Source organism: Aptenodytes patagonicus, chromosome 7, assembly GCF_965638725.1.
Source record: "Aptenodytes patagonicus chromosome 7, bAptPat1.pri.cur, whole genome shotgun sequence".
NCBI classification, from domain to species: Eukaryota; Metazoa; Chordata; class Aves; order Sphenisciformes; family Spheniscidae; genus Aptenodytes; species Aptenodytes patagonicus.
The window spans coordinates 52,834,692-52,857,342 of record NC_134955.1 but is presented as its reverse complement, the minus strand read 5'-3'; the positions used below and the strand labels follow the sequence as shown (position 1 = coordinate 52,857,342).

The window sequence follows — 22,651 nt, the reverse complement described above, 5'->3', positions numbered from 1 at the left end:
TTCAAAATGTGGGTTCTTTTGCTGCCATTATTATTGTTTGTTGGTAAATTCATGTTCTTTGCTGGTTTGTCAGTATTGCTTGTTGGTTTGTTGTTTGATTTTTTTAAAACTGGCAGACTGAGAGCCCTGGAACTGCTCGCTGAGGCCTCCAGGTGCAGTTAAGTAAATGGATATAAACCTTCTTGCTCTATTGACTCTGCAAATGTAACCACACTCCAGATTTCAGTCATAATAAGCGAGGCTAAAGGCTGGTCCTTTACGTTGTGGAGATGTGAAACCTCACCTTTCAATCCTTCCCTTTCCTCCTTGCATGTATCAGGAAAAATTTCATCCGAGTTAAACCACTGGTGGCTAGAATTTGTTTCTTTATAGGCACTTGAAGTAATGAATCTTCAACTATCTGAAACCCAATATTGATATTGTAATGAAACTGCATGACATATGGTTATACGTTAGAACATATATTTTCCAAAGAAAACAAAAGCTGAAAAGCTTAGGAGCAGGTAAGCACCCGTCCACATGAGGTAAACAAGATTAAGAAGTGGCTCATCTCAGGGGTATGCTGAAGAACTTGAGTCATTACTGAAACACAGGAACCATCATAGCAGCATAAATTACACCATGAAATTAGAGAGATTTACCACCCTCCCTCTGTCTGCCCCTTTGTCAATCACTTGATTGATCTCCATGCCTGTGCATGCTTTATTCACTTCTATCACAGTACTGATTTAAAAAAAAAAAAATATCCCTTTTGGGGGTCCTTCCCAGGTAAGCTTTAGGTTTCTACTAAAACTGGAAAACAAATGACTAGGTTAAGAGGACTTCAGCCTTCCTCCAGCTGAGTACGTGTATGCCCAGCACGTGGGCTCGTTAGCAAGCTGTGACAGGAGGCAGTTCTGTGCGGGATCCTCAGTAATTTTGTCAGTGTGTCATGGTCATCTTTCTTGACTGTGCATTTGTTTGTTGACATTGATTTATGTACCACGCCTGACTTAAAGTTATGTGTTGATGCTCCATTGATTTCATTTACCCTGTAATAAGTTTTTATTAGGTCCAGCTACTAGTTTCACTTAGATTAGTATCTGTGACTTTTGGGGTATTTCCTAGGTACAGACTGGGGAAGAATTTTTCTTTCTTTCCCCTTAGGTTATCCAATTTGGCTTTGAATGTGCTCACTCAGGCATTTCTGACAGTCTCCATTTCACAGGAAGTTCTGTAGGTGATCAGCGCACTGCTCTTCGTAGCAGAACTGCACAGAGCATGGTCTTTCGCTCAGTCTCCCTCACGCTTTCGTGGGCACAAGCAACACCTGAGCAAATTCAGTATGTCTGTTCGTGCAGTTTCACTCACAAAGCAGTAAAGAATGGGATCAGCAATGCAATTCAAACTTGTTAAGGCCTGTGTGATTCTGTAAACCTTATACATCAACTGAAAAAGCTGTGGGTCAGGGGTGGAAGGTTCTTTGATGCTGCGAATAAGCAATATAATGTGATAAGGAGTGAAGCAAACAATGAAAGTAATTGTGATATTCAGAATAAGTTTCTTCACTTTTTTCTTTTCTTCATCTACTGTGGCTTGATTACACCTCACTACTTTGTAGATTTTATGGTAGCAAAACACGATGATTATCAAAGGGACCAGGTACCCTGAGCATATCCGGAATAAATTTATCCATGCCTGCCACGTTTCCAGGGGGTATTTATCATAGCATAATGTATGATTAGTGAAATTGCAAGGATCATTGAATACTTCTTTGGTCATCAATATGACTGAATTCAAGATGCTTTCCAGAAGCCAAACAACTATGCTGATAATCAGCGAAATTCTTCTTGTGCGCAAGTGCTGGAGCTTCAAGGGATGAACTAATGCCAGGTACCTGTCAACAGAGATGCAAGCAAGGAACGCAGTGCTGGTGTAGAAATTCATATACATAAGGAAGGCAGAAATCTGACAAAGCAAGGCAGAGAGCCTCCAGTTATCTCCATTCCAGGCATAATCAATCCACAGAGGCAGAATCAGAGAGTACAAAAGGTCAGCCAGGGATAGGCTGAAGAGGTAGACTGCTAACTCATTCTTTTTCCTCACCTGAATGCAAGATACATAGAGAGATATGCAGTTGGTGGGAATACTGATTATCATCACAATGCCATACACAAATGGAAACAAATACTTATCCAGGGTGTGATCATCATGGCACTTAGCAGTGTTGTTCATTGTCCACCCCGAGTAGTATCTTTGGGCTAATTCCAGCCTGAATGCAATAAAAATCCTCTGTAGTCTGATAGGTGGTAATCTGTTAGTTCTTCAGGACCTGGTTGGTAAGATTCCAGCCTTCTGTTACCAAAAAGGAAAAATGTCAGCTGTAACAACATTTTTGTTTGTTTTTTTATGGGCTTCTTGGTGTTTTTTTTTTTTTAGAAGAAAGAAACTGTGTTTGTAGGAGATCAAAGGTTTTAAACACTCCTGGAGTTAGGAGTACATAGGAAGAGGAACCTAAATGTCTAAGGTGGTCAAGGTCAGTCAGATACAAGTTTCTACAGCACAAGCAGGATGAGTAGTTAAGACACTTCCAGAGGGATAGGGTCCTGAAGTCCCAGGTCTCTCTTGTGGGAGACTTGAAAGAGATCAGAATGCGCCACAAATAACAGAAGTGCACTTTCTATTATTCTGGTGAGCAGAATAGGGTTTTGGCCACACGAATATGGCAGATTTCTTATCCCCAATAACCTTCTCCCCTCTCAGTCAATGGAGAGACAAGGATAGAAAGACAGGGATTCAGGTACTGCTAGATGTTGGGATCTGCTCAGAAGAGGAGAATGTGTGGCTGGTTTTCTCCCTATTGCGAATCACTCTCTTGTCTTGTTGCATCCTCACACTTCCCCGCTTCCCCTCCCCTCCTTTGTATGTGATCCCCCAAGAACTTGCCATCAACTCTGCTATTTCAGCAAAGCTTACTGCAAGTCCCAGGAACCCTCATGTGAAACCTGGCAGGCTATTGGGTTCCTGCATGCACAGGAGAATCTGCCAGGGTGTCACTTAGACTCATGTGAGGTGGAGACTCTGAGTACAATTTTTCATTTACGCTTCTTTCCTCTAAGAATCACAGTTGCCATGCATGAGTTTATAAAACCATTAGCAATTAAGCTTATCTTAGGCATGACCAGGGCTGTGGGTGTCAGCAGCTTCAACATGAAAATACCAGTAAAACGGCAGCCCTGACTAAAGCAGTGGGACTGGAGGAGTCGTGTGCGTGAGCCTCAGAAGCACTTAGACGAGCTGACCTTTAAGTAGGAAAGGTGTACAACCATAGCTATGAGACAGCTGGTACTCACTGATTATATCACAGCTCTGACACTCAGTAATTCTCTTCTCCAAAGATCAAATTGTTAAGTTCAGGAAATACGAGAATGGGGAGTATTTGTTGTGGTCCAGTTCTACTGCCAAATATACGCACCATCTACAACTGTTCCCACACAGGAAACAGCTCAAACTTAAGACAACTTGGGTGCAGGGATTTTCCCATGTGGTAGGCAAATTCATTCTGCCTTTTATGGGTTCGATGTGTGTGTGTGTGTAGGTTTGTGGGTTTACCAGAGAAACCCAAGTAGGTTTATTGCCTCTGTTGAGAGGTTATTATATGGATCTCTTTTCTATAAAAAAAAACTTTCATGCATATTCAGGAAAAAAAGGAGCGATGACAAAACTAGTCAGAAAGCACATATTTGATTTTACCAGCCACTGCTTTATTTGATCAAGTTGGCTAACTTTTCACGGTTAGAGCTAAATTCATTCACAGACTTGAAAGACAAGGAAAATTGTTGAGAAGGACTTGCCAATTTGGTCCACTGAGCAGCTTTACTTACATGATGACTAATTAAAAAAACCGCAGTGTCTATATTTAAGACAAACATAAGATGTCTGCTTTTCAGTGAGGTTTAATAAAACCACACGGTAAATAGGGCATTGTAAGCTTACCGGTATAGATAAGTATCGTGAATTAAAAATGTAGCTCTAGAAATTGGATCCCAGGGTTTTGCTGACCCACTTCTCACCAAAAGCAAAGCAAACATATGCAAACTGACCAGATGCGTAAAAGATAAAATACCTACCTCTTCTTCTAGTCACATTTTAGCATCTCTTTTTCTATGACAGGTCTCTTAATGTCTAACAGGGAAACGTGCCCTTTGAGAAGCATGTGTGTAATGTAGCAAGTGTATGAGGCAGTGTTTACTAGTCGCGTGACAGAGAAACTGGAATTCCTTCTCCCTCCCCCACAAACTCTTTCTCCATTGTTAGTCGACTTGTTATATTACAAACTCATCATCCTTACAAGCTCCTGACTTGTCTCCATGTTACTCACAACAGCTCCTCTCACAGTTACCTTTATCAGCTCTTTCATATCTACTCACAGACCAACGTGCCAATTTCTTTATGCCACGCACCTTTTTTTTCTTCAGCTTTCTCTTTTTAGCTCATTGTTTCTAAAACTTTTGTTCTGTTAATCTCACTGATCATAAGGTAAAACACTTGTCCTTATACTGCACTTGTCTGAATAAACCACAAGTTCTTTGGGGCAAGACCTTCCTTTGCTCTTCTGCCATCTGCCTTAAGGAACTAATATCTTAAGATATAACTGGCTAATGGCAGGCTGGGACACTGAAGATGGGATTCAAAGAAGAGGGTTGAGATCACGTGAAATTTGCCACCTTGGCAATTTTTTTCTGTCCTTCATGTTCACAGGTCACTGTACCCCATGGTTTTCTTTTATTTTTAACCAGTATCATCAATAGTTTCTATGAACAAAGCCCTGGAGGCTGTCTAAAATTCCCCAGGTAATCCATGTCCTAGCTTTGATGACACATTGATGCTACTTACACGAGGACATGCTTTCAATGAGAATAACAAGAAGTGTGTCATTCTGGCATGTATTGATGACCTATACTGAAGTGTGTCAAAGAGCCAGCAAGTGAAGTATACCACAATGTATGCTGCAGTTTCTTGCACTGAAACATAAAAGCAGAAAGTGCTGTTTTGCCCTAATTACAACACATTTCATTATAGTTACTTGGGGCCTTATCTTAGGGGAAGTGGTCCATATCATACTTCCTTGCTTAGGTTTTTCCTGATAATTAGGACTATGTAATGCAAAATGATTTGTCTTACCTGAACACATGATCTGAAGCATTTCCAGGTTTTCTCTCAGCTACTGAGCGTACCTGCTGGTTTTGGCCAGGAGGATGTATTGACTTACAGCTATCCTAAAACACAATGTTTGATAAGTTTTCCCACTGATATTTTTTTTTTTTCTAAAAACCTATCGAGGAATTTCTGTTTAACGATATAGTCTAATGGTTTGACTTTCATGGTCCAAACCCACTGTGACTAATTCTATAGACTTGCGACTTATTTTACAGACTTGTTTTGGTATCAGATGTGTTTCAAATGAAAAAAAAAATTCTCAACAGTATTTTTTTCTTTTAGCCACATTATTCAATGATTATCATTGTCCCTGTCTCTGTCATTTTGCTACAGAAAACCTGCTGTACAAGAACTCTGAAAAAAGTCAGTCAGACATAAAATTTAGAGAAATGGACTAGCAAATGCTATGCAAATAATGTATGCAAACAAGCCTATAAAGGAACCTTGTGAAAGTTTCTGGAGAAAAGTACTCATTACATACTGTATTTGTATTGATGCATTCCTACAGTAACCTTTTCGGATTCAAAGAGAGCTTTATGTGGTCTCTCCATTTAAGACATTTTGAAAGTAACAAAGTAAGTATAAAGTTATACTTTCATAAGCACAAATACAAAATGATATTCCATACTTTTACCCATAACTTTCTAAGGGAAGAATGGAAGAGTCTTTTTTATTTTTCAGATAAATGAATTCTACTATAGTTTGGGAAATTAAGGAAGATGAAGAAGACCGTAAGGATTTTGTGTTATTAACAGAAAAGTTTAGTCACTAATTAAAAACAAAATCTTCTATTAGCTGATGAACACCAGTTTAGTTTTGGAAATATCTGCAACCGATACATTTCACCCTTTATTTCAAATTCAAGTTCATAAAAGGGCAGGTTGCTGTAAGCACTGTTCATTATAATGTGGTAAGTTTTTTCAAGTACTTTGCTTTTAGATAAGGTTCAGGGGAAGAAAACAACGTTGTGTGAGCTAGTGCAGTCGCTGCTGTACTGGTGCTATTCTATATCAGCCATAAGATGGAAGGACAGATGGTTTTCTTGATTTCTTTTTTCTCTCAAAGCAATTTCAATAAATTAGATTACTTTGCGTTCTCAAAATAAGTTACAGTGCCAAGCTGATTTCCTCAAGTACAAGGACCTTCCATAGCTGGATCTTTTTTGCTAATGAGCAGATCTCAAAACTTAATTCTGAAAAACTTCACAGTTTAGGAGAGTTGAAATATGCCTTCCAGTAACATGGACATTTTTGCTTAAAATGAACAGCATTTTTCCTCATGCAACACTAAATTTCACTCACAGGTCTCCCTAAGATTCTGTAAAGACTTAAACAGGTCTAAAAGAGCTCAGTCTTTTTAACTTTGAGATACACTTTATGGACTGTTTTATAGAGCATAAAAATTCTGTTAACATGAGCAAATAGAAAAAAAATCTATGTTTTTTAGGCTGTAGGCCATGCAGGTGAGTATTATTTTGCTATCTTCACGTGCATCGTGTTTTCCCCTATGCATACAGACAGATGCTGTACAAAATATTTTCATGTACATGATACTTGGTATTCTAAGAAGCTACTTTTAGCACAGCTTATTTTTCTTCTAAGTTTTAAGCATTGTGTATATTCATATAAATAGCACTGAGTACCTTGTTAGTGCCATAAGATATGAGAGAACAATAACAGAAGAGCTACTGGAACCCCCTGTGAGGCCTGAGGGATTTTTTGCAGTGAAGACAGGACAGCACAGAATCCTGAAAACGCACCCCCAAATACCGTTCTTCTCCATCTTTCCCCCCCTCTCCTAAGCAACAGATATTTTGATCATGGCAATACCATTACAACAATCAAGCTGGCATGTCTTTCCTAATTCAGTCTTTTGATATCATTTGCCCTTTTATCTCATGTTTCACTTGTGCTGGGAGTGAAATACTCCTTCTCTCAAAGCAACCTTTTCCAGCCCCTTTTGCATCCCTTCTTTTTGTTGTATGATGTCAGCATCACACTAAGGGAGAGCGAGGCTGAAATCTGTACCAGAGCATAAGCTGTGTATCTGACTTCTTGGATTTTGAACACTTACCTAGGCAGCCATGTGTCCCCGTGTAGCAGTTTCACTGTAACGCCATCGGTAGTGTAACCCGTGTCCGCTTCTGAGAAGCAAAACTGCTTCATCAGATAAAGCAACAGGAAGCTGCTTTTGGATACACCAATGAGGCAATAGCTCACACGTCTCTCAAATTTTTTTTTTGCCTTATTTTTTTTATCATCTTTTATAATCTAAACTTATCCATGGAAAAAAAGGCAACAGTTACGTAGAAGTATGCACAAAGGATGGTACCAACCTTGGTAAAACTAGGAACGCTTTTAGTAAGTTTATAACAGTTTTATTGAAAATATTGCCTAATTACATGAGTGGAGTATATTACAAACCTCTTATCTAGGACACAATATATTCTGCAGCGAAACCACTCCACAGAAATAAAATACTGTGGAGTGTATATGTATTTATTTGTGTTTACTTGTATATGTTCAAAACATCGGGTCTTTTTTCAACTAAAGGACTTGTCACTTGCCTTTCCCAATAAATTTATCACAGAATCAAGTAAGAATCCACCTAAGAAGAGCCCATAAAAATATATGACAATGACCTTAGGAGTTTGTGCAAAAAGAATTAATTATTTTCAGAATTTGCATTACTGTTTTTTTCCATTTGCCTACTGATGGAAGTTTGTGAACAGTTCTAGTTAACAAAGGATAACAGAATTTTATGCACTGCAACAGGCTGCATATTTATATATTTTTATATAAACTGAATCTAAGGTTGGATGTGGCTTTCACAGGAGTGATTCTTTTAACAAATAATTCTATTCCATTAGACAGGTGGAAAGTTGTTACATGAGCACAGTTTCTCTTTTCCCTCTGTGATCAGAATAAATTATTGTGTGCTCCGATTTTTTTCTTAAATTCTGTTTGGAACAATTCAATTCTGCTTCTAAGAAACTGGGTACAATTTCACTTTAAATACATCTATTGGGTAACACAAAAACTGGCCTGTTTGATGATTCACATGCTAAGGAGAAATGAAACAGATGAGCAAATTTAAAAGCTCTAAAATAGCACATACTGACTTCCTTGAGAACAATACCAGGCAGCTCTGTAATATTTAACCACTGGATGCGGAGATTTGGTTCCTTCTTTTTTCCAGTCAGAGCATGACTTTTTCATCCAGTGTTTCTACTGATGCACTTGTTATATGAAGCCTAAATTATCAAATCATTCTATACTTGTGGTCATTCCTGAATTGGTATCAGAGCCCCCTCCAGTTTGGTGAAAGGGAGGCTTTCTAGCCACTTGATGATTATATTAGTTTCTAAAATAAATTTCAGTCAAACCTTTATTTTCACTGAGAGAAAAGTCATTAGACAAAGACCTGTTTTATTACTTTGCACCTGCCTTTTCCTAACATAGTACCTACTAAGAACAATGTCTGGTGAGCTGGTTCTGCTGTTCTGTTGAGGGTTTCTATACTTCAATGAAGAAAAAGCAGTTCTTATCATTATTAGAAATAGTGAAACATAGTTGATGATACATTTCTACAGTTCTTCACTGTAAGAATTGATAGTGGGACTGAAAGATCAAAGGAAGCAAGAGGGGATATGATGTATTTTATACATTCTGGAAGTAAAGCTATATGCAAAAAGCAACTCTTGACTGTGTTCATGTGGAACAATTTAATTTCTGATGCAAGCAGCACAGTTTTCCAGGTTTTTTTGGAGATCTGGACATACATGGTATCTCAAATCAGTCATCTCGGAACCACAGATGTTCTTTGGGTTGGCTGAGATTAAAGTACTATTAAGAAAGAACAACTGAAATAGAACAGCATTAACAGTGGAAAATTATCTACAAAAGAAGCAATGAGTAAGTCCTCAATAATTTTATTGGTTATATTTGGGCTTACAAAGGGTCCAGATCTCATGTCCTTGGGACATGGACAAAGATGTAAAGAAAAAAAACAGGTAAAAAGCAAGGCTGAGATTCCTAATGCAGAATAAAAGTCCTCAGAGTCCCACCAAAATATCCTCTTCTTTCCACCAAAAGAGATTCTAAGAATGTTTTTCTATACCAACTGAAAAGGGGAGGCACTCAGCACATCATAGGATGGAAATATGAGTTTTGAAAGCTGACACTTTTAGGCTCCTCTCAGTGAATAAGAGACTGAATTCCACAGCTGAAGCCTTCTACCTGGAATAAACTGATGCATTAATTTAAGAAATTATCAAAATTAACCAATTAATAATTCATGATGGTTTTGCAAACCTTCCGGGTGCGCAAAGCTGTACAGTCTGCTGGAACGAATGCGAATCAGGACCATGAGCATAATTCTACCTCTGCCAGTGACTCACTGTAGCCTTGAGCAAGTCACTCTGTCCTTCTGCATGTAATAATGACATCGTATAGCTCATTTGGGTGTGAGCAGGTTCATTAGTTAATGCTTGATATTGCTGTAAAGTGCAAAATGTTTTGTGTTTGGTATTGTTATTAAAAACGTAATAAACAGGAAACGTCAGTCAGGTAATGTCATCACTGAGACATTGGATCCCTCAATGACATGGACAAGAGAGGCAATGGCTCGAATGACAGCATTCTTTATGGACAGAAACATGCAAACCTGGACTTTTCCACAGCTCTAACACACTGCCCGCATGACGTCAGTGCCACTGCACCTCCCGGTGCCTCATTCCTCCTTTAAGCACCCGGAGCACTGCCTCTGTAAAACACTGAAGTCAGCAGACAGACAGTTCCCCTTTAAGGATTTTCATAGGACAATCAAGCTGATCGCCAGTCTCCCGATTACTTTTCCTCTGAGGCGAATGTTTCCACGCGCTGGAGTCTGAGGGAGCACCCTGGCTATCCTAAGGGAAGCTTCCAACGCCTGGCACAGCACCACCTCAGCTGGGCCCGTTTGTTACGCAGCTGCCCGGCGGCGTGCCCCACGAAGGCTGCAGAACAGAAAGGCTTGTTCAGCCACGCTAGCGGCGCAAGTCACAGCCCACTTCCAGGATCCCCCTCTGGGGTCCTGCTGACGCAGCTGCGGATCTAACCGGGGCCAACTGGGATTCCCAGGGAAGCCCCTGAGGCTGCCAGCACCCCTCTGCGGGGCAGGGCCTCTGCGGGCCTGGCCCTGTGCCCCAGGGCCGCCCCCTGCCCGTTCCTGTGCAAGCGAGGAAAGGTCTTTCTCACAGCGCGCTGGCGTTTCCTCCTTCAAAGTGCCGATTATCGCCTACCGTACCAGGGATTTGGTGGCAGCCCGAGAGCGGGGCAAAACCAGGAACTGGCTGCTGGCGAGCGCCTGGGAGTGAGAGGTTCCCCAGGAAACACTATTCCTCTCCCAGGAAAACGGCCGTGCCTCGCCAGGGGCCCCCCCAAAAAGGTCAGTCTGGCGTGAGTCTCGCACCCAGGCTGCTCATGCTGCAGTAACCGCAATGCGCCGTGTGTTCCCAGAGAAACCCCGTCCAGCCGTGACGCCCACGCCCCGCCTCGCCGCACAGCCAGCCAGCTTTCCCACTCCCGAGATGGCTCCACAATAGCTTCACTCGCTATTCAGTGCCCAATTCCAGCACGGCGGTACACGTCCCACCAGCCGGGACTTGCCTCGCCCTTTCTCAAAATAGCAACGACTAACTTCAACCCGCGAGGGGGTTGCCCGTAAGGGCTGCAAGCCTTCCCCTCCCTTCGCCTTTCCCTTTAGCAAAATGGCGGCGAAGGGTGCTCACGCCCCGCCCTCCGGTGATTGCCAGGTTGTGCGGTCACGTGACGCGCGGAGCCGGGTAGTGGCGAGTTGCTGTAGGGACGGGGTGGTGCGTCCGGGACGCCGTTGGCGGCGCGGAGCGGAGCGGAGCGGGATGGGGTGCGCGGTTCTGCTGTGGTGCTGGCTCCTGCTTGGCTGCAGCTGGGGCCCGAGGCCCCCCGGGGTCTGTGCCGCTGCGCTCTCGACGGCCGCCTACGTGCTGGACGATGCCGGCGGGCTGGGCAGGCAGTTCGACGGGATCGGGGCTGTCAGCGGCGGCGGGGTGAGCGGCGCCGACGGGCGTGGGGGCTCCTCCGGTGCTGTGCTGCTAATCCTCTCCTCGGGGCGGCGGTTGCAACGGGCGCTTGGGCGGGGGATTACAGTGGGAGTCTTTGGGGGCTTCGGTGCAGGCCCTCGAGGCTTCGGCGGGGCCTGGGCCGGGGGGTGTCGCTGAGGGGAGCCGTGAGAAGTGGGGGTGGGGAGAACTCTGAGGGGAGCCGGGAGGGCGGGGGGGTGAGGGGGTCTCTGAGGGGGAGTCCTGGAGGCCCCGGTGCGTCCACTGCTGTGCGGGCAGTGGTCCTGGCCGCGAAGTGAGCTGGAGCCGGGCCCAGCTTTGTGCCTGTCCTCCGGTCAGCTGCGCAGTGGCTCTTTCTCGTCAGGCTTCTCGGGGTGCCGAGGGCCAGCCACATCCTCGGTGCTGTTGAAGGAGAACTAAGCCAGGGTAGGTTTTTTCTGTAGAGGGTCTTCCTAGCTACTTGTCTCTATGAGTTTTAAAACGCTGGAGGAGCCAACGGCCAGTTGTATGCTTTCCTGTGGTCCAGCGAGCAGAGCCATGAGATCCTGTGAGTTCTTACCACTCTTGGACCTGCTGAGTTGCTTTTCTTGCCCTTCTGCCTGTGTGCCCCGTGAGCTCCTGTTGCCTTTGGTATATGGTGAGCCAAAGCAGGGAGATTCCAGTAGAGCGGGAGAAATGGTGCTGGGAGGGAGCTGCGTTTTGCTTGTGATGTGTGTGAGATCTCTTTGTTTCTCTATTCTCTGGACTCTCTTTGCAGTAAATTGCAGGTAACCGGAGTACAAGGCAATTGCAATCTACGAAACCAGAAATGCACAACTGAAGGGTTAGAAAAGAGTTTTTGTAGGGGCTTCGCTGAATTCCTGGTGCTATGATTATTTTTGTAGGCTTATTAGCTATGTGAAAGTCCTAGACTGACAAACTGGGATTTACTTATATGTTTGAAAGTTAGGTTTTCATATTTTCATGTTTTCTTTCCATTTTAGGCCACATCTAGACTCCTGGTGAACTACCAAGAACCTTATCGCTCCCAGATTTTAGATTATCTGTTCAAGGTAAAGTCGTTTTCACTGCTACGATAATGTCTGATTTCATGCAGAATTTCTTATTGTGCGACGTTGGAACTGCTATAGTATATGCAGTACTACTTGAAATTAGACAAAATTCCATCTTGTAAAGCATCTACTTTAATGTTGATTTAAGGTCAGAACCTTAAATTTTAGCTGTTGTTTTTGACAACCAGCATGTTGTTCAGGAGCCTGTTTCTTCAAATTATTATGAAAATTCCTTTTATGTTTTCACAATATGTTTTAAAAAATATGTTTTCAACATACTTTGATCATCCATGTGGACTTAATGAGCATTAAATCGTTCTTGAGGTTAAAATGAGGGGTTTAGCTGTTCATAGCGATTGCAGGAAGTGGGTCTTTGAGACAGTTTTGATTTTTTTGCAGTACAGATAGATTCACATAATGTGAAAACGACTGTGCAGACTGCATCATTTCAGTAGTATATCTATTCCAAACTAGTCTCAAGTATAAGTGCAGTTACTCTAGAAGGTGTGTGAACATTACTGGTTTGTAAGCTGCATTAGTTAGCAAGTGTAACCTGTGGAGTTTCCCAGCTTAATATATGGTAAGATTATTGTACTGGACAGTAATAACTTGTTTTGCTTTTGGCACTGTAAATTACTCTGCTGGAAGAGGATGTCATGTCACTTTCAAGTAGTGTAATCCAGATGGCTGGAGGGGAAAAATTTACTTTGTAGTTTAAAGAATTGGTTTTAAAGGGTAGAGTAGGGCATAATGCGTGACTGGGGGATCAAAACCTATGTTTTTGGAGACCGAAGCTGTGTGTTACAAATATGAGTTTTCTGAAGGAATCGATAGGCATGTGGTAAAAGAAAATCTAGCTGGGAGATCATGATTTTCAAAGAATATTTGACATGTTCTTTCACCAAAACCTCTTAAGCTGTCATGAGATACGTGGGAGGGGTATACCTTGCCTCATTCTCCTTGTCTTTTAATGTCAGTCAACTTTCATGATGGGGATAGGAGAGCAAATGTGTTAGAAGTTTAAAATCAGAAATGTCAGGAAGAGAAATGGTAAATTGGGAATATTTGTTTCTTATTTAAAAACAAATAAAAAAATCCAAAACTTGTAAGCCAAGCAAACTATCGTCTATGCAGCATATTTTTTTAATCAAACTGCATTCTCACATCTTAAAACTTTTTTTAGATGCCAAAATTATACTTGGGTAATTCCATGGAGGAGGCCAGCTCATCAGTGGTTATTAAAATAATGATTAGTTGTAACTTCTGGCTTGAGCAACTCTTAAGCCACTAATGGCTGGAAGAACATACTAGGAGTAGGATCACCTGTACGAGCTTGAATTTTATATTCTGCTTCCACTAGTCAGATGCCAGGGGAAGAAGATAGTGGACTAGGTGGCTGTTTGTTTTCCAGTGTGGTGTTTTTTTTCTCTCTTGCCTTTCTGCCTGTAGTTAGCAGGTTATTTCTGACCCGTTTGTATGCTCTTTCACATAAGTCGTGTAACCCTTTACAGCAAAGAATAAATTATTTTCAGAAATATTAACTTCAATAATTTGATTTAAAAAAAACAAACTTGACTTCTAATAACATTAAAAATACTGTTGTGTTCCTCGTATAGCCCATGTTCTACTTCAAGAGTGCTTCAGTATTTTCTTGAGCATAAGCAATTTAAAATCTGCACAGCTGATTAACACAAGTTAATGGTGCAAGAGTCAGTTAAACTGACTAAAGATAAGTGTACTATTTATCTTGCTCAATTTCCTTTTGAAGCAGAATTTTGTAGAATCTCTCATTGCATCTATAAAGGGTGTTTAAAAAAAAAAAAGTATTGAGTTTTTAGCATCCTCAAAATTGTACATTTATTTATTGCATTCTTCTTGTTATCAGCAGGTTTCTGTTTGTTTTTCTGTCTCTCTTTTTTTCTAGCCAAATTTCGGTGCTTCTTTACATATCCTCAAAGTGGAGATTGGAGGTGATGGACAATCAACAGGTACGGATTTTGCGTGAGCAGGGTTTAACTTCTTGTTGCAGTGATACTGTAAGTAACGTGTCCTGCACGTGTCACTTTAGCTGAAGCATGGAGATGCATTCTGTAGCTGTACTGAAGTTGCAGAAAAATGTAAACAATGTCTGCTAATTTGTAGAAGAGGAAATTTACACTAACATTCTGGAGACGGTTCTCACTATCATACGGTTAATAGGTTGCATTCTAGAGCAAAGGAGTTCTTTTTTTCCCCCCCAAGATTAAGGAAACTCTAGTAGCTTTCTGAATTGCAGAGCGTTTCTCAAACAGCAGTTTTGCAATACAAACTGTAAAAATTGTGTAGGACTAGGTAGTTTATGTATTAAAAGCATGAAAATGTGAAGGCAGCTGGTCAGAAGCAATTATGTTTCTTTGGTTTAAAGAGCTGCTACATTTCACTGCAGTGGTGGTGTCTGACAGTAGGCACTATTTTTTTTTTTTTTTGCCTGGCCACAACTGCAAATGGAAATGTCTTGGTGTAATTTGCCTAGCCTACTATATTTACATATAGGAGAAACTGCTTAGTAACTGCTTGTGATTGGAGGCTGAGAAGCAGCAACTAGACTACAGTTTGTATCTTTTTTTTTTTTTTCTTCTTTCCCTCAGAATTGTATCTTGGCCACGTCAAGAATAGACTTAAAGCAGACTCAGTTAATAAATACAAAGCATGGCATCTGTCTTTGTAGCATTTTATATGTATTTTTTTAAATGTCTGTGTTTGGAATTAGATATTGTTTTTCATTCTTTGGTTTACTTTCCTTAAGAAAAATTAACATGGTGAAAAGTATTATACTGGGTTTAAGAGCTCGGTATTTGGTCAATAAATTGCTGGTTAGAGGAGAATGGAGTCGTCTTCATGTATGCGCAGACCTTCTCTTCAAACACTCTTCCTGCTGGCTAAGGAGAATGTTACATACTTGTGTGATGGCTTTCCAGATTTTAGAAGGAGAACAATAAGATGCATATGTCTTAACACACTAGGCTGCAGCTCTTATTCTGACCTCAGAGGTGTGATCAGGAGTCTGTTTGAAGTGTGATTAGGAGTCTAAGTTTGGAATCTAATTGTTGTTCTATGTCTCTGACAAATAGAACTTCCAAATAGTCAAGTGTTAGTAAGGTAAAAAAAATCAATCCTATTTTCTGTAATGAAATGTGCTGTTTCAGCAGGCTTCATTTTAAAAAAAAAAAAAAAAGTCTCATCGGAAGAGATCTCTGGAACAATTAGGCATATAGTTTAGCATAAGTAATTGCTGCAGTTGCGTGCACAAGTTATTAATTGACTTTTGTGTGTAATGACTTCCCGTGCAACACTGATTCTTTTGTACCTTTCTAGTTTGTTTACCTTTTGCCTGAGGGAATTCAGTGCATAGCCTTCAATTCCAAAAACTCTTCCTGCAGTCACGGAACACCATGGAGATTATAAACTAGATCTTTTACTATAAAAATAAAAAAATCTCTTCCTGTCACTGAAAAACTTCATGGCAGTTCCTTTCTTTTCTCTCCCTGGACTTGCCTTGCACAGAAGAAACAAACTATAACCTTCTTTTGTTTGCTTTTTAGTTTAGGTTCTACAAATGTTTTTTTTTTTTTTTTCTTCCTTCCTGATCTTAATGCTGTAACTTTCCTAGTGGTTGTTGGGACCAAAATAATCATGAATATAGATTTAGTATTATCATAGCTAGCGATAGAAAATGCCCAACAGTTAATCACATTCTGATGTTAAAAGCAAGTGTAGTCCCTTGAAAATGAAATATATTAAAATTATGCTAAGTTAATACACTAAGAATGAAGGGTGGCAAGTTTTGCATGTTCCCTCCCACTACTCATTTTGCTTTGAAATACATACCAAAGGATGTGTGAACCATGTTGGAGATACGTGCTTGGATACTGTGGCAATGAGCAATACGGAAAACTTTATAATGTGTAACAGCTTATGACACAGAAGATAATTGTGAGCTACCTGTCTCTTTCCTTCCTAGATGGCACTGAGCCCTCCCATATGCACTATGAAAATGATGAGAACTACTTCCGGGGCTATGAATGGTGGCTGATGAAAGAAGCTAAAACGAGGAACCCCAAAATTAAACTGATTGGTAAATTGCTTCAAGCTTTAGGATTTAAATGCTTTTTTCCACCTAACTAAATTACATATCTGACCCTTAATTAGCATATTAATTTTAATGGGCGGATGTTTTGATGTTGCAGTAGACAAAGTAGAGTCTCTAATATTTAGTAAGCTTGCCTTGATGCTTCACTTAAACTTACTGTGTTTTACTTTGTTACTGTAACTACTGTAACAAGTAGCATAACAAGAACGTACGTAACAAGTAGCATAGGATAAGAAATGACTAATCATTTGCTTGTATCAAGTAACATTAATGCTTAGACTGTATCACAGCAATGAACATAAATGATCTATCACGAGAGCTGAATTTCTGAATAATAGAGTAAAAAAACCTGGGAGGGATAAAGTAAACTTACAGGAAGTATAAATCTGTAAATCTTATATGCAATAAATTCAATTATATATTCTTGTTACAAACCCATCACCCCCTTCCCACTACAGTGGTTCTTGTCTTCTGATTTGTCTTATGTATGTAGTTGAGTTGTAAGAGGACTTTCCTCCCTCCCTGTTTTGATTGTGGGTTGTGTGTGTGCTGTATGCTCTAACAGTACAAATATGGAACCCTAGATTTTAATTGAAACACTTCACAAAATGTATTTCACATGAAACAAAGTAAGAAATCTATCAATTAAAAAGTATCTAATCCCCCCTCTTCCAGGGATCAGGCTTTGTCATATCCATTCACAAGGCATGACTTGGTGCAGGATTTGCTAGTCAGGTTCTGTTAGACAGGCACTGTGGCAAGCGGTAAGCTTACCTTCTATGACTAATTGTGATTATTAATAATCTCCCTCTTCCCTCAGATCAGTCTCTCAACAAAGGAAGGAGGGTTTGCCTTTGAATTAGCCTATGGTGTCTTATACAAAGTCAGCTGAAAACTTAGCAGGATCTGCTTAGGTTAATTTGTTGTTCTTATTTACTACAAAATCCAGTAAACAGCTGAGACTCGGAAATGCTTTTTCATGATCCTAATCTTTCTTCCTCTATTATGATCAGATCATCACTTCTTCTGAAATTCATATTCAGGAGATTAACAATTTTTGGTGTTCAGTATAGATCCTTAATCTATAACTTTGTAAATTTTTATCCTAAAATCTTTGGAATTTTAAACCTGTTGGAGCTAATACCACACAATTGAAAGATTGTATGTAGTCAGTTGTTCTCTAGTAATGAAGATTTTCTAGCTCAGGGGAAAAAAATAAGCAGCTATTAATATCTTTGATCACAATTTATATTAGAGCATACTCTCCAGTTAAATAAGTTATGTTTCATTCTCTTCACTGGAACTATGTGAATTTTGAAGTGCGTATCTGCTCCTTCATTTTAGGTAGAACAAATTACACCTTGCTATTGAAGCTTACTGAGTAATGTAGACCGACCACTTATCTTATTCATTTGTTTTTCTTCTCTCTTTCTAGGATTACCTTGGACATTTCCGGCATGGATAGGGAAGGGTGAAAACTGGCCCTATGACTACCCAGATGTCACTGCTTACTATGTTGTTTCTTGGATATTAGGAGCTAAACGGTATCATGATTTGGACATTGATTATATTGGGGTCAGTAAAACAAAATCTCCTTTATATTTTATCTATCTTCATTCCTAAGATCTTGGTCTCGTCTCTCTTTGTTGATTACTGGAGGAGGGGGATGGGAGGAGAAATTGTTCTGTAATTGCAGTTTTTGCTTTTTCTGTTGCAAGGGGAAAGGCAGAAGTTATGTTAGTTTACTGTCTTTCTGCAATAACGGCCATTAAAGCAGAACCAGTGTAAAATGGCTAGTCTCCTGCCTTCCCAGTTCTAGAACAAAGTTACCAGAGAATTTGAGAATTCTGAAATCTGTTTGAGTCTTGGGCTTGTCATTTTCTGCCTTGCTTGTTCTGCTTGGGTTTCAGCAGTTACCAGCTAACAAAAAGCATTAGTTAAGACAGAGTTTGTGAAAGTCAGCTAACATGACTTCTTGGCATAAAATATGGTCACTGTTTTGCGGAAGGACAATCCTTTACAACTTCTTCCATTTTTATCTGCATTATTTATAGTAGATAAAGGTGCATGTGTTACAGTACATTATAACTACTGTATTGTGTTACAGTGCAATACATGGAAGTAGTGAACGAATGTCTGAGGAAAAATATCATAATTTGGAGATGAGAGAGAAGCAGACAATCTGGAAAAACACTTTTCGAGTTCATTATTTGACTGAGATTCAACTTGTTATTTTTTCTTCTGATTAAGAAAATCTGTGGCTAGGATTCCTCTAAAATCAGTCCTATACTTACTGAAACACTTATTTTGGACTTTTAAGTGTTTTGATATGAGACAGTTGTTTAACTGCAGAAAAGCTGAAAATCACTTCAGCAGTCCAGAGTAAAGCTTCTGAAACTATGCTTCGCATCCCTCAGAGGAAGTCTGACCTTTCTGCTGTAATGTGGGAAGGTATATCTGATGTGTATCTCCTCTGGAATGCGTCCCCCTTGATGTTGCTGACTTACTTCAGCTATGTCAGTCTTGCACTTTGGGTAAGACAGTGATGCTTCAGCAAATCAGTTGGGGGGACAGGGATAACAATTGTTAAATTTTCTCCTTGCTATGCTCTTAGAGTAGAAGGTAAGTTCTGTACTTTATGTATTTGAGTAATATCTGGCTTCTGTGTTGTTACTTCACAGTGATTGGCCTTCTGAATTCTATACTTCTAAGAAAAGGGAATTTCTGCTTCTACAGGCAGTGTGGTGACATTGCGTATTGTCTGATTTCTTTGTGGGTATAATCTGAAATACAGTAAAGCAGTGAGGTCTGTGAAGGCTCAGAAACCGTCAAAACAATTTTAATGCTGTTCTGATTCTACATTGTTAGCCTTTACTGCTCTTTTGGTTTATAGCATGTGTTATATATCATTATTTGCTTTATGATGAAATGAGCCTTTCAGTAAGTAACTGTTTGATTGGCTCATTTCTCAAGACACATATTAACACTTATGGAAAGATCTAGAAATATCAAAATCAAATGGACTTATCCCACCTGCAAGAAACTGTCTGCTTGTACATGGTTGGGTAATCTATACCTGCGGGGGATACTTTCACCTTTGCTGGTGAATGTGAGTCACAGCATTCACGTTGTGGTTAGAAAAAAAGAAAGTTAGAAGGTTTCTGACTATGCATTTTATCGGCCAGGGTATTTGGTAGAAAGGAAGACCAGCGTTCCCGCTTTTGAATTTTGAGCTGTGTTTGGCTTAAACACTCTTTCTATAAAAGATGGAAAATCCAGAGCAACAGAGATGAGATAATTTTGTGTCTGTTTACTTAAACTATGCTGGATCTCTCATGTGTTCCAAATATGGATATAGTCCTGTGTAAATTAGAAAGAACTGTAAGTGTCATTGAATAACCCCCTGAAACTGTAGGCAATTGTTTGATATGTAACTAATTCTATCTCTCCTATGTCAGTGTATGGCAACAGGGCCCATTTGTTAGGACCACACCTTGAAGCCACAATGTGTTTCTCAATGGTTTCTAACAAACTGTAGACCCATTGGTAATAATGTCACGTGTAACACTGCTACCATTGTAGAGCTCAAGCAGCTCTAGAATTCAGCAAGAAGGCAGTCAGTAGACCTTAGAGACAGATAAACAAGCAACTATTTTGAACTTCCATACAGAGTTTTCCCCTGAAGAGCTGGTAACAAAACCAACCAGAGCACTTTCCTCTAGCAAACTGAAACCATGGCGTTCATTAATGGATTGTATAATCTTGCATATACATAAATAAAATCTTTCATTATGCATTGACATATCCTGATTTTTCTAAATGGCTTTTTACTTTTCCTTTATAGATATGGAATGAAAGGGCATTTAGTAGCAAATATATTAAGGTACGTATTTTTTTTCTTATTTCTCTAAAGTAAAACGTTTGTCTTTGTTATCATATGTAAACAGTTAGCGTTTCTGAATTTGCCTAGGAAAGGGACCTTGATCCTGCAACTACTTCACTTACTGAACTCTGTTTCTTGTAGTTGCAGGCATGGAATACTAAGGATCAGATCTCTAGATTTTTTTTTTTTATTGTGTGTCTGAAACTGTTATTTTGAACTTTAAGTGTGTCAGTGTACGCTAAATATTTAGGACCTCTACATTTTAATGGAAGCACCAGTTGATGCTACTGAAATCATACAAATTCGTCATCTTTGTACTGGCTTGGATATAGTTATAAGTCCATGATCTAGAATTACTTAAAATTCTGTAGCAAAGTTCTAGTGGATATAATATCCTTAGATTATTGCTATAAAACTCCAGGTTCTTATTTTATGGAAAACATAATAAAGGCTCTGTGTTTTTAGCTGTGCAAAATTCAGTACCTCTGTCCGAAAAGAGTTGGAGGAACACGGTATTTCACATAACCAACCTCGAGATATCTCTAATATCTCTCACTGCTGCCTGCTCCTGCTGCCCTCCTGCCCTTCTTTGAAAACTCACTTCCGTTTGTTTTGTTATGTTGAAGTGGAATCTTAAGTACAAGCTTCTGCTTTGTTCATTTCCTTGTTGCCGCTTCAAGGCTAAGAAGCAATAGCATTACCTATTCTTAAGAGCAAATAAGAGTTAAATTGAGTGTGTAGAAAAACTGCTGATTTTTTTTTTTTTCAGAACTCAGCAGGGATTGGATCCCATCTGCTTACAATTAGTCAAGTAGTGGCTATTAGGAAAGTTTCAGTTCTTACAGTTTGTGTACACTGGATGAGGTTAGTCACATCATTTGTCCTTGGCAACTTCTGTACTTATTTTGTTCAATGATTAGTTTTAGTAGAATGGTACAGGAAATGGCGTACAGTAGTTAAACTTGACATTGCAATAAGAGCAAAAAAGTATCTTTAAGTATCTTTCATGAGGCTGGCATATAAAAAATTCTGCCTACTCCTGAAAACTGAGAATGCTCGCCTACAAAACATTTCTTTTTAAAATTATATTTCCTAGAATGTAGATTTAGATGAATACACTTATAGCTGTTTCCTATGATTTGTGCAGTGCTTTGACTGAGGAAGGGCAGGAAGCACTGGCAGAAAGCTCTGTTCTGGTCATATACCTTGTGCAGAGAAAGAGGAATACCTTATATCCGGCTTTATGGGTTTCTTGTTAACAAATATGTTAATCAACCATGTATTTTAAACTGATTTACCAGGTCCACTGCCACCACAGTAACTTAGTTTCCAAGTCTTATCATGCCTTACACCAAATTCTGTTACATATACTTTGCTCCACAACTAATTTCATTAAAGGTTTCATTTTCTAGACGCTCACTTTTGTAGGCTGCTAGGCCATTAGTTCCTTTTGGACACAGAGGTTTGGCACTAGAGGTTTCAAGTGACTTACAAAATCCCTTCCAGAGAAAACACAAATACACTGAAGTGTGACACAGCAGGATATCTTGACATCTATGTCAAGGTGTCTTGTTTCTTTGCGCGTGTTAAGTAACAAAACTCTGGTGGATGTGTAGAGGCTTCAGATTTTGCTAGTGAAGCTACTTAAATCCCTGTCTAAACTTGTTCAGTGGGTGTGCTTAGAATCCTCTTAAAAGAGCCTATCGCAATGTGTGTTCAGCACAAACCATAGCCTAACTTTTTTAAAGCTAGGAAATGAGTTCATAGGGTACTCTCTTTATTACAAAAAACCCTTGGGAACTAGAAGTTTTCTGTTATATTTAGCCTCAGGCAATGTAGGTTCCAGACTTTTCTTTTTCAAAACGAGAAGTGGTTCACTAGTCAGGTATAGGCTAATGGAGAAATCACTAAGGATACTAGTAGTCTCCTAAAGGATAATCCTAATCATAGGTAAGTTATACTGGTAGGGGAGGAGGGGGAAATGTATGTGTGTGTGGACTTCAAGTAGAAATCTCTAGTTGTTCGGTATATGTATGTTATAGAAGCAAAACCAAACAGAACTGAAAACACTTGTTTGCAGGCTGGAATAAAACAATGCAAGTAAGATGGAAGATAAATAGTGAGAACTTTTTTTTTTGAGCTGCATGTTTTATTTCTTCACTGACTGCATGTTGCTTGGAATGCTTATGAGACTGAACCCTTTGTAGAAAGAATCATCAGAGAGAGAAGGCAGATCTTACTATAGATAAAATACTAATTTTATTTCCCTATATCACTGATCGGCTCTTTTTTTAAAACTGGTTTTCTGG

At 39.8% G+C, this 22,651-nt stretch overlaps 2 protein-coding genes across 4 annotated transcripts in view; one reads left to right on the top strand and one right to left on the bottom strand.

Annotated features, from left to right (window-relative positions):
* Positions 1-1,032: 1,032 nt before the first annotated feature.
* On the bottom strand, positions 1,033-7,312 carry GPR65 (G protein-coupled receptor 65). The gene is made up of 3 exons (XM_076343431.1): positions 7,273-7,312; positions 5,164-5,258; positions 1,033-2,334 (listed from the first exon to the last, which is right to left on the bottom strand). The coding sequence occupies exon 3, from the start codon at positions 2,212-2,214 to the stop codon at positions 1,273-1,275; it is 942 nt and encodes a 313-aa protein (XP_076199546.1). The 5' UTR covers positions 2,215-2,334; positions 5,164-5,258; positions 7,273-7,312; the 3' UTR covers positions 1,033-1,272.
* A 3,755-nt stretch (positions 7,313-11,067) lies between these two features.
* GALC (galactosylceramidase) overlaps positions 11,068-22,651 on the top strand; it is a 41,487-nt gene continuing 29,903 nt past the window's right edge. For 2 of the 3 annotated variants that reach the window (XM_076345239.1, XM_076345240.1), the window contains exons 1-6: positions 11,068-11,266; positions 12,262-12,330; positions 14,255-14,318; positions 16,331-16,444; positions 17,895-18,034; positions 20,304-20,342. In XM_076345239.1, coding sequence (XP_076201354.1) covers positions 11,099-11,266; positions 12,262-12,330; positions 14,255-14,318; positions 16,331-16,444; positions 17,895-18,034; positions 20,304-20,342 — 594 coding nt within the window. In that variant the 5' untranslated portion in view covers positions 11,068-11,098. Of the gene's footprint in view, positions 11,267-12,261; positions 12,331-14,254; positions 14,319-16,330; positions 16,445-17,894; positions 18,035-20,303; positions 20,343-21,111; positions 21,207-22,651 lie in introns of all 3 variants that reach the window. The other variant, XM_076345241.1, reaches the window with a different exon arrangement.

What these genes read in the sequence shown, in the direction of transcription:
- GPR65 (XM_076343431.1), bottom strand. Translation starts at nt 2,214, where the DNA reads ATGAACAACACTGCTAAGTGCCATGATGATCACACCCTGGATAAGTAT.